Genomic DNA, 15,009 nt, shown 5'->3' on the forward strand with positions numbered 1-15,009 from the left:
ACAAATGAGTTTCGACGTTTAAAAATCAAATCGTTCCCATTTCATCGGCTCGCTCCGACCGGGGCATCTTCCAATCGCATCGCCATCGATTGTCGATGAGCAGCGGGACGAGGTCTCGAACGAAGATGCCGTCGATTGTCGATGAGCAGCGGGGCGAGGCCTCGAACAAAGATTCAATCGATTGTCGTTGAGCAGCGTGACGAGGTCTCGAACGAAGATGCCATCGATCCATAACCCTTTGGTTCTTTCGATAAAGTCACGTGGGTAGAGAAAAAAGCAATCGATCACGGCGTTTCGATCGCAACAACAAGCGACCGTCTTCAGGTGAGAGTATGAATTCAGGTGAGAGTATGGATGGATGTCTGACGTCACGAAAGCTTCAAGTCAAGAATGCCGTCGATCGTCGATGAGCAACGAGGCGAGGTATCGAACGAAGATGAACATCGATCGTCGTTGATCAGCGGGGCGAGACCTCGAACGAAGATTCCGTCGATGGATCGGCTCAGAGGCGGCAGCTGATTCAAAACGATAATCGCACTTCCGCCCTAAGGAATCCTGGGACACAATCCCACAAACCCCGTGAGGGGGGACTGGGGGATGACGTCACCTTCCAGAAGGTTCTGGAAGGGAGGCGTGTCTAGGGCGGAGCGAGCCACGGACCTGTACATCAGCCGGACCTCTAAAGTGGCCGGCTCAGTCATCTCCAAGTCGAAGAACGAAGGGGCCGTCCATAAATGACGTCACGCGATTTGGGACGATCTTTGACCCCCCCCCCCCCGTCGTCACACGACGTCACAAAAAGTCAGACCCCCCCCCTCGAATATGACGTCACAAAGGTCTGCCCCCCCCCCCAAAAAAAATAAAACACGCTTTAAATGGCTTTAAACTATTGTCATTGTAGTGCGTATTTAATGTGGCGCTGCACTCTGATGTTGTAGGAGAAAACATTAAAAGTATGTTTCATTAAGTAGAACGTCTTCTTGGTTCTTTCGGTAAAGTCACGTAGAAGGGAAATAATAAAATAATAAAAATAAAACATAATAAAATACAATTCTCACGACGTTTCGGCCACAACGCAAGCAGCCGTCCTCAGGTGAAGAACAGATCTGTCGGAAAGACAGCGTCTGAATGGTCATTATTATTTCCCTTCTACGTGACTTTACCGAAAGAACCAAGAAAAGGTATAGCCCTGTGAGCCATTCGGCTCTTGAATCGGGTGCAACCGCAACAAACAAAAAACAAGAAAACATCTTAAAGTGACTGTGTGACTAAGTGCAAACAGAAAATCCAAGAAAAGACAGCAAAATATTGCAGAAAAGGCACCGTACAGCAACGCTGTGTGCAAAAATCCCAGTGGGATGCAAGTCAAACAACAACAACCACAAGAGAACTTAGATTAAGGCCATCAGTCTTACTCCGTACTACAACAAACAAACATGGCCAAACCAAAAAACGTTTCGAAATCACCAAAATAAAGCCATGAAAGCAATGTAACAGTGATCATAGGCACTGTGACGGAATTTTCACAATAACGACATAAACAACATGTACTACCAAAACCCTGCAGCCATACCCCGGCAGGTATCGGGTGAAAGGGGCCGTTATCCCTTTGTGTTCAGGACCCCCTGTGTTCAGAGCAGTTCAATAAATATCGTGTTGCCTCACAGAAGTTCTCCCCTCTGGTTATTGACCCACTACATACACCTAGGCCGTAATTATAATATATATTGGGGGACACACATAAATATTCTAAATTCCTCTTGATATGCAAATTCTTTTGTCAAGGCGCCCTTCCCCCCCCTTCCAACCCAGCTTAAATAGACGCTCCAAGCCATGGTGCTGTTTCATTCAGACGCTGTCTCCCCGACAGACCTGGTCTTCACCTGAGGACGACTGCTTGCGTTGTGGCCGAAACGTCGTGAGAATTACCTTATTATGTTTAATTTTATTATTTCCATTCTACGTGACTTTACCGAAAGACCCAAGAAGATGATTGTGGTTATGGTTGTAATCTCTGCCATTACATACAATGAAACAAGAAAATATAAAAAGCAGAGCAATGTAATATAATACACTATTAGGCGTTATCGTAAAAATAAAAAAACAAGTCCATCCTCTGTGTTAGTTAATTTTTTAATATTTTAGGCAGGAAATTATTTTTCAAATTTAGATTTTCTTTTTCTGGGGGGGGGGGGGGGAGATTTGGTCCCCCCAATGTTGACTCCATGTCTACGGCCTTGACATACACATACGTGAAATAAGTTACCTGGAGTATGGAAGGCGAGGACATGAAATGAAGGGGTCTACAAACATCACATTGGTGACACACTGAGATAGTGTAACGGGTTCCGGAGACACTTGTAGATGTAACTTCTTTATTACAATACAACACTCCAACAGTCCTGATACTCTGTTACAGCCTAGGTACACAGCCTAGCTACACAGCCTAGATACTCTAGATACTCTACTCTGGCTACGCTCGCCCTCACAAGGTCGTAGAGTCGGGAGTTCCAGAGTCCCAGCGCTGGCTCTCACAGCATCCCAGGGTCTTCAGATGGCTGGTCGTGGGTCTTGGGTCTTGAGTTACAACTGGGCCCCGATCGTCCAGGGAGCTCTCCTTTTATGCCTGGTCCGACGAGGGGTGGGGCCGTGTGCGCCACCAGACATCCCACAGAGCACACACAGCCCCCCCCCCCGTTGGCGGCGCCAAAAAGGCTTAAGCGCCTGGGAACCCAACGTCTGGCGCCCAAAGGCTTAAAAGCGTCTGGACCCCCTGGGAACCCAGTGCCTGGCGCCCAGAGGCTTACGCGTCTGGACCCACCTGGGAACCCAGAGCCTACAGCAGCCCCTCCCTTCTTATGTCACTACAATAGTAACAGGCACGCGCTTATTGCCCGTGCTCCAGGTACTGAGGGGTTGCGCAATCAGAGGGGAGGCAGAGCTCGTCGCTGCCTCACCTCTCGTCTCTCCCTGTATTTGCAAAGCAGCTCCGCAAATTTGGTGATTTTGACGAAAAAAATGATTGGAATCGTACAAAAATGACATTTATAACACAGATCAGTGGGACATTTGTAATATTTATTTTATTTGGTTATTTCTTTTTTTCGTAACAGCTATTTTTATTGGAGTATCATCACCACCCATCACTGCCTCCCCTGCCTCCCCTGACCGCACGTACCTGGGTTTTTACTTTCTGTTCGGCGGCGCTAATTACTGCGCCACCGCTCCTCCAGCCTCCTCCCCCGACCCCCTCCCCGCTTCCCCCGGGTAGCCCCGCCCCTCGGTTGACCCGGCTGGGTCACGTGGTGTGGGCTGCCCCCACCCCCAGCCTCCTCCCCCCCCCCGCTTCCCCCGTGGGCCCCCGCCCCTCGGTTGACCCGGCTGGGTCACGTGGTGTGGGCTGCCCCCACCCCCAACCTCCCCCCTCCCCCGCTTCCCCCGGGTGGCCCCGCCCCTCGGTTGACCCGGCTGGGTCACGTGGTGTGGGCTGCCCCCACCCCCAACCTCCCCCCTCCCCCGCTTCCCCCGGGTGGCCCCGCCCCTCGGTTGACCCGGCTGGGTCACGTGGTGTGGGCTGCCCCCACCCCCAACCTCCCCCCTCCCCCGCTTCCCCCGGGTGGCCCCGCCCCTCGGTTGACCCGGCTGGGTCACGTGGTGTGGGCTGCCCCCACCCCCAACCTCCCCCCTCCCCCGCTTCCCCCGGGTGGCCCCGCCCCTCGGTTGACCCGGCTGGGTCACGTGGTGTGGGCTGCCCCCACCCCCAACCTCCCCCCTCCCCCGCTTCCCCCGGGTGGCCCCGCCCCTCGGTTGACCCGGCTGGGTCACGTGGTGTGGGCTGCCCCCACCCCCAACCTCCCCCCTCCCCCGCTTCCCCCGGGTGGCCCCGCCCCTCGGTTGACCCGGCTAGGTCACGTGGTGTGGGCTGCCCCCACCCCCAACCTCCCCCCTCCCCCGCTTCCCCCGGGTGGCCCCGCCCCTCGGTTGACCCGGCTGGGTCACGTGGTGTGGGCTGCCCCCACCCCCAACCTCCCCCCTCCCCCGCTTCCCCCGGGTGGCCCCGCCCCTCGGTTGACCCGGCTGGGTCACGTGGTGTGGGCTGCCCCCACCCCCAACCTCCCCCCTCCCCCGCTTCCCCCGGGTGGCCCCGCCCCTCGGTTGACCCGGCTGGGTCACGTGGTGTGGGCTGCCCCCACCCCCAACCTCCCCCCTCCCCCGCTTCCCCCGGGTGGCCCCGCCCCTCGGTTGACCCGGCTGGGTCACGTGGTGTGGGCTGCCCCCACCCCCCCCACCACTCTAACGGGACCGATCGGAGCAGTGGCAGCCCGCGGATCAGTCATCGTCGGCCAGGTTTGTACCTCGCTCTTTAAGAAAACAAACAAACAACAACGACAACAACAAACTAACAAACAGCGGCGGGCGGCGGCGGAACCTTAAGCGGTCATCGCGGAGCGCGAGGCTCCATCGGCGAAACGCGAAGAAGTTAAAAAATAAACTTCGCGGCCGAGTCGTCGTCATGACGACGACGACCGCCATCGCTGACCCACCACCATCCACAAACAACAACAACGACGACGACAACATCGAGCAGCAGCAGCGGGCAGGGCAGGGGGGAGGTATGGCGGGGCCTGCGTTGTTAGCAGCGGCGGCCGGCTGAGGCAGGCCGGGCAGGCCTCGGCGGGGCGCGAGTGACGCGACTCACTGCGGCTGCGGCTACGACAGCCGGTGGTGGTGGTGGTGATGGTGGTAGTAGTGATTGTGGTAGTGGTGGTGGCGATGGTGGTGGTGTTGGTGGTAGTGATGGTGATGATGGTGGTGATGGTGGTGGTGTTGGTAGTAGTGATTGTGGTGGTGATGGTGGTGGTGGCGATGGTGGTGGCGGCGATGGTGGTGGTGGTGATGGTGGGGAGTGATGGTGTTGGTTGTGGTGGTGATGATGTTGATGGGTGGTGGTGATGGGGGGTGATGGGTGGTGGTGATGGTGGGGGGTGATGGTGTTGGTTGTGGTGGTGATGATGTTGATGGGTGGTGGTGATGGGGGGTGATGGGTGGTGGTGATGGTGGGGGGTGATGGTGGTGATGGTGGGGGGTGATGGTGGTGGTGTTGGTATTAGTGATTGTGGCAGTGATGGCGATGATGATGGGGGTGATGGTGGTGGTGATGGGGGGTGATGGTGGTGGTGATGGGTGGTGATGGGTGGTGATGATGGGTTGGTGATTGTGGTTGTGATGATGATGATGGGTGGTGATGATGGGTTGGTGATGGTGGTGGTAGTGATTGTGGTGGTGATGGTGGGTGGTGATGATGGGTTAGTGATTGTGGTAGTGATGGTGATGATGGGATAGTAATGTTGGGGGTGATGGTAATGATGGGATAGTGATTGTGGTAGCGATCGTATTGATGGTGGGTTGGTGATGGTGGTAGTAGTGATTGTGATGATGGGTGGTGATGATGGTAGTGATGATAGGTGGTGGTAGTGGTGGTTGTTGTGATTATGATAGGTGGTGATGGTGGTGGTAGTGATGGTAGTCGTGGTGATTGATGATGACGATGGTGATTATTGTGGGGGTGATGGTGATTATGTTGCTGCTGATGACGCTGGTGGTGGTGGTTGTGGCGGTGGTGCTGGGGAGCGGTGGTGTAGCGGTTAGCGCTACGCTGCGCTACAAACCTGTCGCCCCGAGTTCAATTCCCGCTCACGGCCACCAACACCCAGTGACGATTATCTGAACAGGTCCTGGGCCTCCCCTAGGTCGACTCAGCCTCAAATGAGTACCTGGTGCGGTGTGTGTAAACATCGCCACCAGGGAGACAAAGGCGGCCGGGCGTGGTTCTGGCTACCCGTAGGTGCTGCTCGCTAACACCACTTGCCCCAGGAGTCTGTTGAGGCTATACGGGGCATCTTTGTCTTTGATGGTGCTGCTGATGTTGGGGTTGATGGTGGTGATGGTGGTTGTGGTGATGTCGTTGTTTGTTGTTAATGGACTTGTTGTCATAGGCGTCGCCATGCATTGATTAATCCACAAGTGGTTGCTTATTTGCTGGCTGCTGTTGTGGTTAAGATGATGATGGTGGTGATGATGACGGTAGTGGTGGTGATCATAATGATGATTGTGTTTGTCGGGAGAGCGGTGGTGCTTCGCTTAGCGCACTGCACTACGAACCCGGCGAACCGAGTTCGATTCCCGCTCGCGGCTAACACGAAGTGACGATTATCTGAACCGGTCCTGGGCCTCCTGCCCTAGGTCGACTCAGCCTCAAATAAGTACTCGGTGCGGTGTGTAGTAAACATCGCCACCGGGGACACAAAGGCGGCCGGGCGTAGTGCTGGCCACCCACCCCCTCGGGTGCCGTGCCGGCCTTCATAGGTGCTCGCTAACAACACTTGCCCCTACAGTCTGTTGAGGCTATACGGGGGATCTTTGGGGAGAGCGGTGGTGCAGTGGTTAGCGCACTGCACTTCGAACCCGGCGACCCGAGTTTGATTCCCGCTCAATCCACTGCTGGATGAAGGCCCCACCCCCAGCCCCCACCTCCTCCTTACACACCAGGCGGTTCACAGGAATTATCTGACCATACTTCCCCACGCTGGGCACCGGGTTGACGCGGGAGCATAGTGCGGTGCGGCGCAACACTCGTTGTGACAACCGATTGAGTTACAGGGGTCATTTAAATAAATAATGAGCCACGTGGAGTCTCACCGCTGCTCCCCCCCCCCCCCCACCAATGCCATCCTTGGCCGCAGTCACGAGCGGCTGGCGCGGGCCTCGTGCCACGCTGGATTCTTGAATCCATCTGTGAGCGGCTGTTGCGCATTTCCTCCGGTTTCCTCCCCCCCGCGCCCCACCCCCATCCGAAGCGAAACCTCTCATTGCTCGTGCTGCTGTCGCCACCCCTGTGAATTCCCGCTCCTGGGCGGAGACCTCCCCCACTCTCCTCCGCACGTTCCTTTCCTTGGTGAGTCTTTGGGTCTTTCTGTCAATCTACACGAGTCTATGGGTGCTCTGTGCGAGTCTATGGCGCTCTGTTTGAATCTATGGGTGCTCTGTGCGAGTCTATGGGTGTCTGTGTGAGTCTGTGGGTCTCTGTGTGAGTCTATGGGTCTCTGTGTGAGTCTACGGGTCTCTGTGTGAGTCTACGGGTCTCTGTGTGATTTTATGGGTCTCTGTGTGAGTCTGGATCTGTCTGTGAATCTACACTAGTCTACGGGTCTCTGTGTAAGTCTGTGGGTCTCCGTGAGTTTTCGTGTCTCTCCGTGAGTCTATGGGTCTCTGTGTAAGTCTGGATCTGTCTGTGAATCTACACTAATCTACGGGTCTCTGTGTAATTCTCTGTGTCTCTGTGTGAGTCTATGTGTTTCTGTGGGAGTCTATGGGTCTCTCCGTGAGTCTATGGGTTTCTCCGTGAGTCTATGGGTCTCTCTGCAAGCCTATGGCTCTCTACGTGAATCGACGCATTGAGATCATTTCCATTATTTTACTGCTATACATTTCCACGCGATGATAAGCCACTTCGTTGGGCTGTCATTCCTGGCCAGGTCGCTTCTGAAAAAGAGCTCCAGTGCATAGCTCTTGGCCACGGAACCGGCGGTCGTGGTTCCATTCCCAACCACGGCTCACGTCAGCGGCGAGTGGTATCTGAACCGACTCCGGGACTCCAGGCCCCCCTCTCTCCCCCCTCCACCTTCACTCACTAAACCCACACTGACCAGCCGCGGTGAAGAATGGTCAAGCAACCTCCGTAACCAGGGGCAACCTCAAATAACAAGGAAGAGCCGTTTTTTGTTATTCGAATTCTGAGAAAAAAAAACACGACTCAATATTGATGAAAAAATAAGAATGTGTTTTTTTGTTTTTTTTTACACAGGTGGCGTTAAGATATTTTAAAAGCAAGTAGATACCTTGATAGACAACGTCACGAGGTAGTCGCAGGTTTGACCTCTCCCCCCCCTCTCTGTCTCTTCTTTGCTTCACCAGATCGCAACCGCGCATCAAACGCACCGCTGAAGGAATGCCGGAAAATCCAGGTGCATAAAATGTTGACGAGCGTCGCTTTTCCGATCGTTGTTGTCTGGTGGTGGTGAGGTGGTGGTGAGGTGGTGGTGAGGTGGTGGTGAGGTGGTGGTGGGGTGGTGGTCTGCTGATCTCTCTGGGTACTTGAACCCTCGCTGGTGATCTCTCTGGGTACTTGAACCCTCGCCAGCAATCTCTCTGGGTACTTGAACCCTCACCGGTGATCTATCTGGGTACTTGAACCTTCACCGGCAGTCTCTCTGGGTACCTGAACCCTCGCCTGTGATCTCTCTGGGTACTTGAACCCTCGCCAGTGATCTCTCTGGGTACTTGAACCCTCGCCTGTGATCTCTCTGGGTACTTGAACCCTCGCCTGTGATCTCTCTGGGTACTTGAACCCTCGCCAGTGATCTCTCTGAGTACTTGAACCCTCGCCAGTGATCTCTCTGGGTACTTGAACCCTCGCCTGTGATCTCTCTGGGTACTTGAACCCTCGCCAGTGATCTCTCTGAGTACTTGAACCCTCGCCAGTGATCTCTCTGAGTACTTGAACCCTCGCCAGCGATCTCTCTGGGTACTTGAACTCTCGCCTGTGATCTCTCTGGGTACTTGAACCCTCGCCAGTGATCTCTCTGGGTACTTGAACCCTCGCCTGTGATCTCTCTGGGTACTTGAACCCTCGCCAGTGATCTCTCTGGGTACTTGAACCCTCGCCTGTGATCTCTCTGGGTACTTGAACCCTCGCCTGTGATCTCTCTGGGTACTTGAACTCTCGCCAGTGATCTCTCTGAGTACTTGAACTCTCGCCAGTGATCTCTCTGGGTACTTGAACTCTCGCCAGTGATCTCTCTGGGTACCTGAACTCTCGCCTGTGATCTCTCTGGGTACTTGAACTCTCGCCTGTGATCTCTCTGGGTACTTGAACCCTCGCCGGTGATCTCTCTGGGTACTTGAATCCTCGCCAGTGATCTCTCTGGGTACTTGAACCCTCGCCAGTGATCTCTCTGGGTACTTGAACTCTCGCCTGTGATCTCTATGGGTACTTGAACCCTCGCCTGTGATCTCTATGGGTACTTGAATCCTCGCCTGTGATCTCTCTGGGTACTTGAACCCTCGCCAGTGATCTCTCTGGGTACTTGAATCCTCGCCTGTGATCTCTCTGGGTACTTGAACCCTCGCCTGTGATCTCTATGGGTACTTGAATCCTCGCCTGTGATCTCTCTGGGTACTTGAACCCTCGCCTGTGATCTCTATGGGTACTTGAATCCTCGCCTGTGATCTCTCTGGGTACTTGAACCCTCGCCAGTGATCTCTCTGGGTACTTGAACCCTCGCCAGTGATCTCTCTGGGTACTTGAACCCTCGCCAGTGATCTCTCTGGGTACTTGAACCCTCGCCGGTGATCTCTCTGGGTACTTGAACCCTCGCCTGTGATCTCTCTGGGTACTTGAACTCTCGCCTGTGATCTCTCTGGGTACTTGAACCCTCGCCGGTGATCTCTCTGGGTACTTGAACTCTCGCCTGTGATCTCTCTGGGTACTTGAACCCTCGCCAGCGATCTCTCTGGGTACTTGAACCCTCGCCGGTGATCTCTCTGGGTACTTGAACCCTCGCCTGTGATCTCTCTGGGTACTTGAACCCTCGCCTGTGATCTCTCTGGGTACTTGAACCCTCACCGGTGATCTATCTGGGTACTTGAACTCTCGCCTGTGATCTCTCTGGGTACTTGAACCCTCACCGGTGATCTATCTGGGTACTTGAACCCTCGCCTGTGATCTCTCTGGGTACTTGAACCCTCACCGGCAGTCTCTCTGGGTACTTGAACCCTCACCGGTGATCTCTCTGGGTACTTGAACCCTCACCGGCAGTCTCTCTGGGTACTTGAACCCTCGCCTGTGATCTCTCTGGGTACTTGAACCCTCGCCTGTGATCTCTCTGGGTACTTGAACCCTCGCCGGTGATCTCTCTGGGTACTTGAACCCTCGCCTGTGATCTCTCTGGGTACTTGAACCCTCGCCTGTGATCTCTCTGGGTACTTGAACCCTCACCGGTGATCTCTCTGGGTACTTGAACCCTCGCCTGTGATCTCTCTGGGTACTTGAACCCTCGCCGGTGATCTCTCTGGGTACTTGAACCCTCGCCTGTGATCTCTCTGGGTACTTGAACCCTCACCGGTGATCTATCTGGGTACTTGAACCCTCACCGGCAGTCTCTCTGGGTACTTGAACCCTCGCCGGTGATCTCTCTGGGTACTTGAACCCTTGCCAGTGATCTCTCTGGGTACTTGAACCCTCGCCGACGGTCTCTCGGTTGGTGGCACCCAGCGGACCTGCAGGGCGCCGTGGCTGCCGTGGAGCGGCTGCAGGCGCGGCTGCGCGAGCTGAGCGCCGGCGACGGCGACGCCAGCGGCGGCGGTGCCGCCGACGACGACGACGGCGGCCGCGGCGGGGACGGCGACGCGATGGACGTGTGCGAGCGGCGGCTCGGCGCCCTGCGGGCCACCCTCGAAAGCCCCCTCTTCCAGCAGATCCTGCGCCTGCAGAGCTCCGTCCGGCACCTGCGTGACAAGGTGAGTCGGAATCGTAAATGGACATCCATCGCGGCGCGTGCATCCTCGCGGCGACGGCCACGGCGGTGGCTTTCGGCTCAGCCGTCGAAACGAAGACGGTGGTCGCCGTTCATCGTCGGCGGCGCGCGACGCTTTCAGATGCTGCTGCTCCTGCGGCCGTCTGGACCGCTCTCTCCCTTCCGAGGAAGCCACTGGGAACTACGATGCACTTTTAAATCATCGTCTAGATTGACAAACTTGATTTGAAGCTTTCGTGACTGCAGGAATTCATACTCTTTGGTTCTTTCGGTAAAGTCACGTGGGTAGAAAACTAAATAATAGATCTCGGCGTTTCGATCTCAACAACAAGCAATCGTCTTCAGGTGAGAAAGAGAAACAAGCCACTGTGACAGGGCATCATAATGATCCGAGGGGGGGAGGGTCAATATAATGCCCCGTCACAGCGGCTTGTTTCCGTTTCTCACCTGAAGACGATTGCTTATTGTTACGATCGAAACACCGTGATCTATTATTTAGTTTTCTACCCACGTGACTTTACCGAAAGAACCAAAGAGTATAGATTGACAAACTCGTTTTTTTCGAGCCCGCTTGTTGCGGTTAGTGTTGTAGTCCTTCGCGCGGACCTCCGATTAGCGTGTAGAGTCGTTTTTTCCTAGAGAAATCCGAAGAGCTACAAAGCTCTGTTTCGCAGATGCCCGTGCGGTGCGTGGACCGTGCGAGTGCCGCGTCCGCCGTTCGGCACGGAGGGCAGGGGCAGGGCACGGGACGACGATTCGGGTGGCTGGCGTCGTCATGGGCACATTCCCCTTGGGATGACGCACCGCGGCAAATCATCGCTCCCCTCCTGCCAGATTAATTCCCACCGTTTTGCAGGCTGCCGCTGACTCTGCCACCCCCACCCACCCACCGGCCCCGCCCAGACTCCCCACCTCCCCCCAACTCTTCTGCCGTGGCATTCTAGGAATGTTCATCTGTCCAGACCGTGGTGGTCTGGAGGCCCACGTGTGTGTGTGTGTGTACGTGGCGGTCGTGACGGGCTGTGGTCCCGGCTGGCAGAAGTGCTGCGGATAGCACGGGCGTGTCCTCGGACACGTGTTCATGTTTTTAATGCACAAGACGCAAACGGACAAGGCGCCGGGGTGAGGGCTGGTTAGCAGATGGGAGGTGTTGGGTACGTGTTGGGTACGTGTTGGGTACGTGTGTGCGCGTGGCACAGTGGAGGGGAGGGCATAGCTGGGTGCATCTGCCAGTTATCTCAGTCCTGTCGGCCGGGCCTTCGACACTTCACGCGGCCTCAAGTGCACCTGGCCTGGCACGGCACAGGCGTGGAGTGGTAGTGGTGTGTGCGTAGGCAGTGGGGAGCGGTAGTGCAACGGGTAGCACCCTACAAACCCGGCGACCCGGGTTCGATTCCCCTCTCACGACCACCACCAACGCCAGCGACGATTATCTGCACCGATCCTGGGCCTCCTCCCCTAGGTCCACTCAGCCTCAATTGAGTACCTGGTGCGGCGTGTCGTAAACATCGCCACTCGGGGAGACAAAGGCGGCCGGGCGTGCCGCTTGCTGCCCAACCCCTTCGTGTGCCGTTCCGGCCTTAATAGCCGCCGCTTCTGCTGCTCGCAAACAGCACTTGCCCTGACAGTCCGTTCAGGATACACGGGGCCCATCTTTGTCTCTGCACCTCGCCAATGCAGCAAGGATCACGTAACGGCCACACACTCTCCCGTTTCCCTTTCAAGGCAGTAATGGAGTTTAAAGGGCTCAGCCGTGAGGTTACCCGTTGCTCTGTTTGGCTTGCGCTCGGAATGCAGCCGCAGCAGCAGCGATAAGAGAGATTAATTGCATCCTACAGAGTTGAGACCCGCGCAGAATTCCCCACTCGGCACACACACAGCCTCACAGCGACAAGGGTCTGGGTTGGATTCCGGACTCCAACACCGGTGTGTTAGAGAGTAAAGCCACAACATCTTGTTGTGGCTTTACTCTCTAACACGCCGGTGCGATGTACCAGTAACGCATTGGCATGTGTTTTGTTTACGCGACAAACCTTACTAATTGGCTTGTGTCGGGTGGTGGCGGGTTTAATGACGCATTTATATTTACGTGATCTAACCCAAAAACCTCTATGATCCATAAAAACAGCAGGCATCATCAGGGTCGGGATGGAACCCATGACCTCCTGATCCATAAAAACATCTCACCACAGGGAGAGCGAGAGAGAGACACGCGAACTCCAGATATACAGCAGCAGGCGTCAGGCTCAGGATTGAACCCACGACCTCCTGTACACCAGGCGAGGTGGTTAACATCTCACCACGAGGAGAGAGAGAGAGACTCAAACTCCAAATATACAGCAGCAGGCGTCAGGGTCAGTACGGAACCCACGACTTCCTGTACACCAGGCGAGGTAGTTAACATCTCACCACAGGGAGAGAGAGAGAGAGACACGCAGACTCCACATATACAGCAGCAGGCGTCAGGGTCAGGACTGAACCTACGACCTCCTGTACACCAGGCGAGGTGGTTAACATCTCTCCACAGGGAGAGAGAGAGACACGCAAACTCCACATATACAGCAACAGGCGTCAGGGTCAGGACTGAACCCACGACCTCCTGTACACCAGGCGAGGTGGTTAACATCTCACCACAGGGAGAGAGAGAGACTCAAACTCCAAATATACAGCAGCAGGCGTCAGGGTCAGGAGTGAACCCACGACCTCCTGTACACCAGGCGAGGTGGTTAACATCTCTCCACCGCGGCGCCGCAGGCGACACAGCTGCCCGGCGAGGTGGAGTTCGGCGTGGCGGAGCAGCTGGGGCTGTCGGCGACGGCCGTGCCGTGCTCCCGCTCGCCGGTGCTCACCTCGGCGCTGGTGTGCGGCGAGCCGTCCGGCTTCGGGCTGCTGGTGCAAGAGATGGCGCAGGTGAGGGTCGCGGTGCGTCCGTGCGGGCGTCCGTCCGGGCGTGCGAGTGATGAGCCGTGTCCGCTTATCGACTCATAGATAGATAGGGGTCTCTGTGGGTCTCTATGTATCTCTGTGAGTCTCTATGAGTCTCTATGTATCTCTGTGAGTCCCTATGGGTCTCTGTCTCTAAGGGTCTCTATGTATCTCTTTGAGTCTCTAAGGGTCTCTATGTATCTCTTTGAGTCTCTATGAGTCTCTATGTATCTCTGTGAGTCCCTATGGGTCTCTATCTCTAAGGGTCTCTATTTATCTCTGTGAGTCTCTCTGGGTCTCTTTGTATCTCTGGGAGTCTCTCTGGGTCTCTATGTATCTCTGTGAGTCTCTCTGGGTCTCTTTGTATCTCTGTGAGTCTCTCTGGGTCTCTATGTATCTCTGTGAGTCCCTATGGGTCTATCTTTAAGGGGCCCTATGTATCTCTGTGAGTCTCTCTGGGTCTCTTTGTATCTCTGTGAGTCTCTATGGGTCTCTTTGTATCTCTGTGAGTCTCTACGGGTCTCTATGTGTCTCTCTAGGTTTCCATGTATCTCTATGCGACTCTATGCATCTCTGTGTGTCTCTTTGGATCTCTATGGGTCACTGGGTCTCTTTGTATCTCGAAGGGTTTACGATACGGTCCATCGTGGCTCATGTCTTCAAGCCACAGTGCTGTGTTGTAAGAGCTGCGCTACGAACTCGGCGACCCGAGTTCGATTCCCGCTCACGGTCAACGACAGTGGCGATAATCTAAACCGGTCCTGGGCCTCCCCTAGGTCGACTCAGCCTCAAATGAGTACCTAGTGCAGTGTGCGGTAAACATCGACACGAGGGAGACAAAGGTGGTTGGGTGTGGTGCTGGCCACCCACTCTCTGTGTGCGCTGTGCTGGCCTTCATAGGTGCTGTTCGCTAACAGCACTTGCCCCAGCAGGCTGTTAAGGCTATATGGGGGATCTTTGTCTTTGTGTACGACTCAGCCTGAAATGAGTACCTGGGTGCAGTGTGCATTAAACACCGCCACTGGGGAGACAAAGGCGGCCGGGCGTGGTGCTGGCCATCCCTGCTTTTGCCCCAACAGTGTATGTTTGTGTCGCAGGGGCGAGTGGTGGAGTGCGTGGAGCTGCAGAGGCCGCGTGGGGGCACGCCGGGCGGCCTGGGCTTCCGCGTGGCCGGCCTGCGCAGCGACGAGAGGGGCGACCTCGGCATCTTCGTCCGGGACATCGCCCTGGGCGGCACGGCTCACCGGTAGAGCCACATCGGCCGTCCTCGGAGGGTGCCACGAACAACGCCGGAATCCCCGTGGCGACACGAGTTCGACTCTCGGGCGTGGCCCCCCCCCCACACCATCGGTTACCCCCCCCCACCACCCACCTAGGGCAGAGCTGTAATGGACCGAGAGCCAAGAAGTTGCCCCATGAGTTGTGCAAAGAGCCAAACGCCGGTTTGGGGGCGCCGGTTGGGTGGCGCCGGTTGGGTGGCGCCAGTTGG

At 55.8% G+C, this 15,009-nt stretch overlaps 1 protein-coding gene across 5 annotated transcripts in view; it reads left to right on the forward strand.

Moving 5' to 3' along the window:
• The first annotated feature begins 4,263 nt into the window (after positions 1 to 4,263).
• The window catches only part of LOC133346377 (multiple PDZ domain protein-like), a 32,368-nt gene continuing 21,622 nt past the window's right edge, over positions 4,264 to 15,009 (forward strand). For 4 of the 5 annotated variants that reach the window (XM_061557886.1, XM_061557890.1, XM_061557889.1 and 1 more), the window contains exons 1-5: positions 4,264 to 4,347; positions 7,975 to 8,024; positions 10,334 to 10,578; positions 13,350 to 13,505; positions 14,618 to 14,766. In XM_061557886.1, the coding sequence (XP_061413870.1) occupies positions 8,009 to 8,024; positions 10,334 to 10,578; positions 13,350 to 13,505; positions 14,618 to 14,766 (566 nt within the window). In that variant the 5' untranslated portion in view covers positions 4,264 to 4,347; positions 7,975 to 8,008. Of the gene's footprint in view, positions 4,348 to 4,570; positions 4,614 to 7,974; positions 8,025 to 10,333; positions 10,579 to 13,349; positions 13,506 to 14,617; positions 14,767 to 15,009 lie in introns of those variants that run through there. The other variant, XM_061557888.1, reaches the window with a different exon arrangement.

The sequence above is a fragment of the Lethenteron reissneri genome, chromosome 24, assembly GCF_015708825.2.
Source record: "Lethenteron reissneri isolate LAM-NWPU_2019-01 chromosome 24, ASM1570882v1, whole genome shotgun sequence".
In the NCBI taxonomy this organism is placed as follows: domain Eukaryota; kingdom Metazoa; phylum Chordata; class Hyperoartia; order Petromyzontiformes; family Petromyzontidae; genus Lethenteron; species Lethenteron reissneri.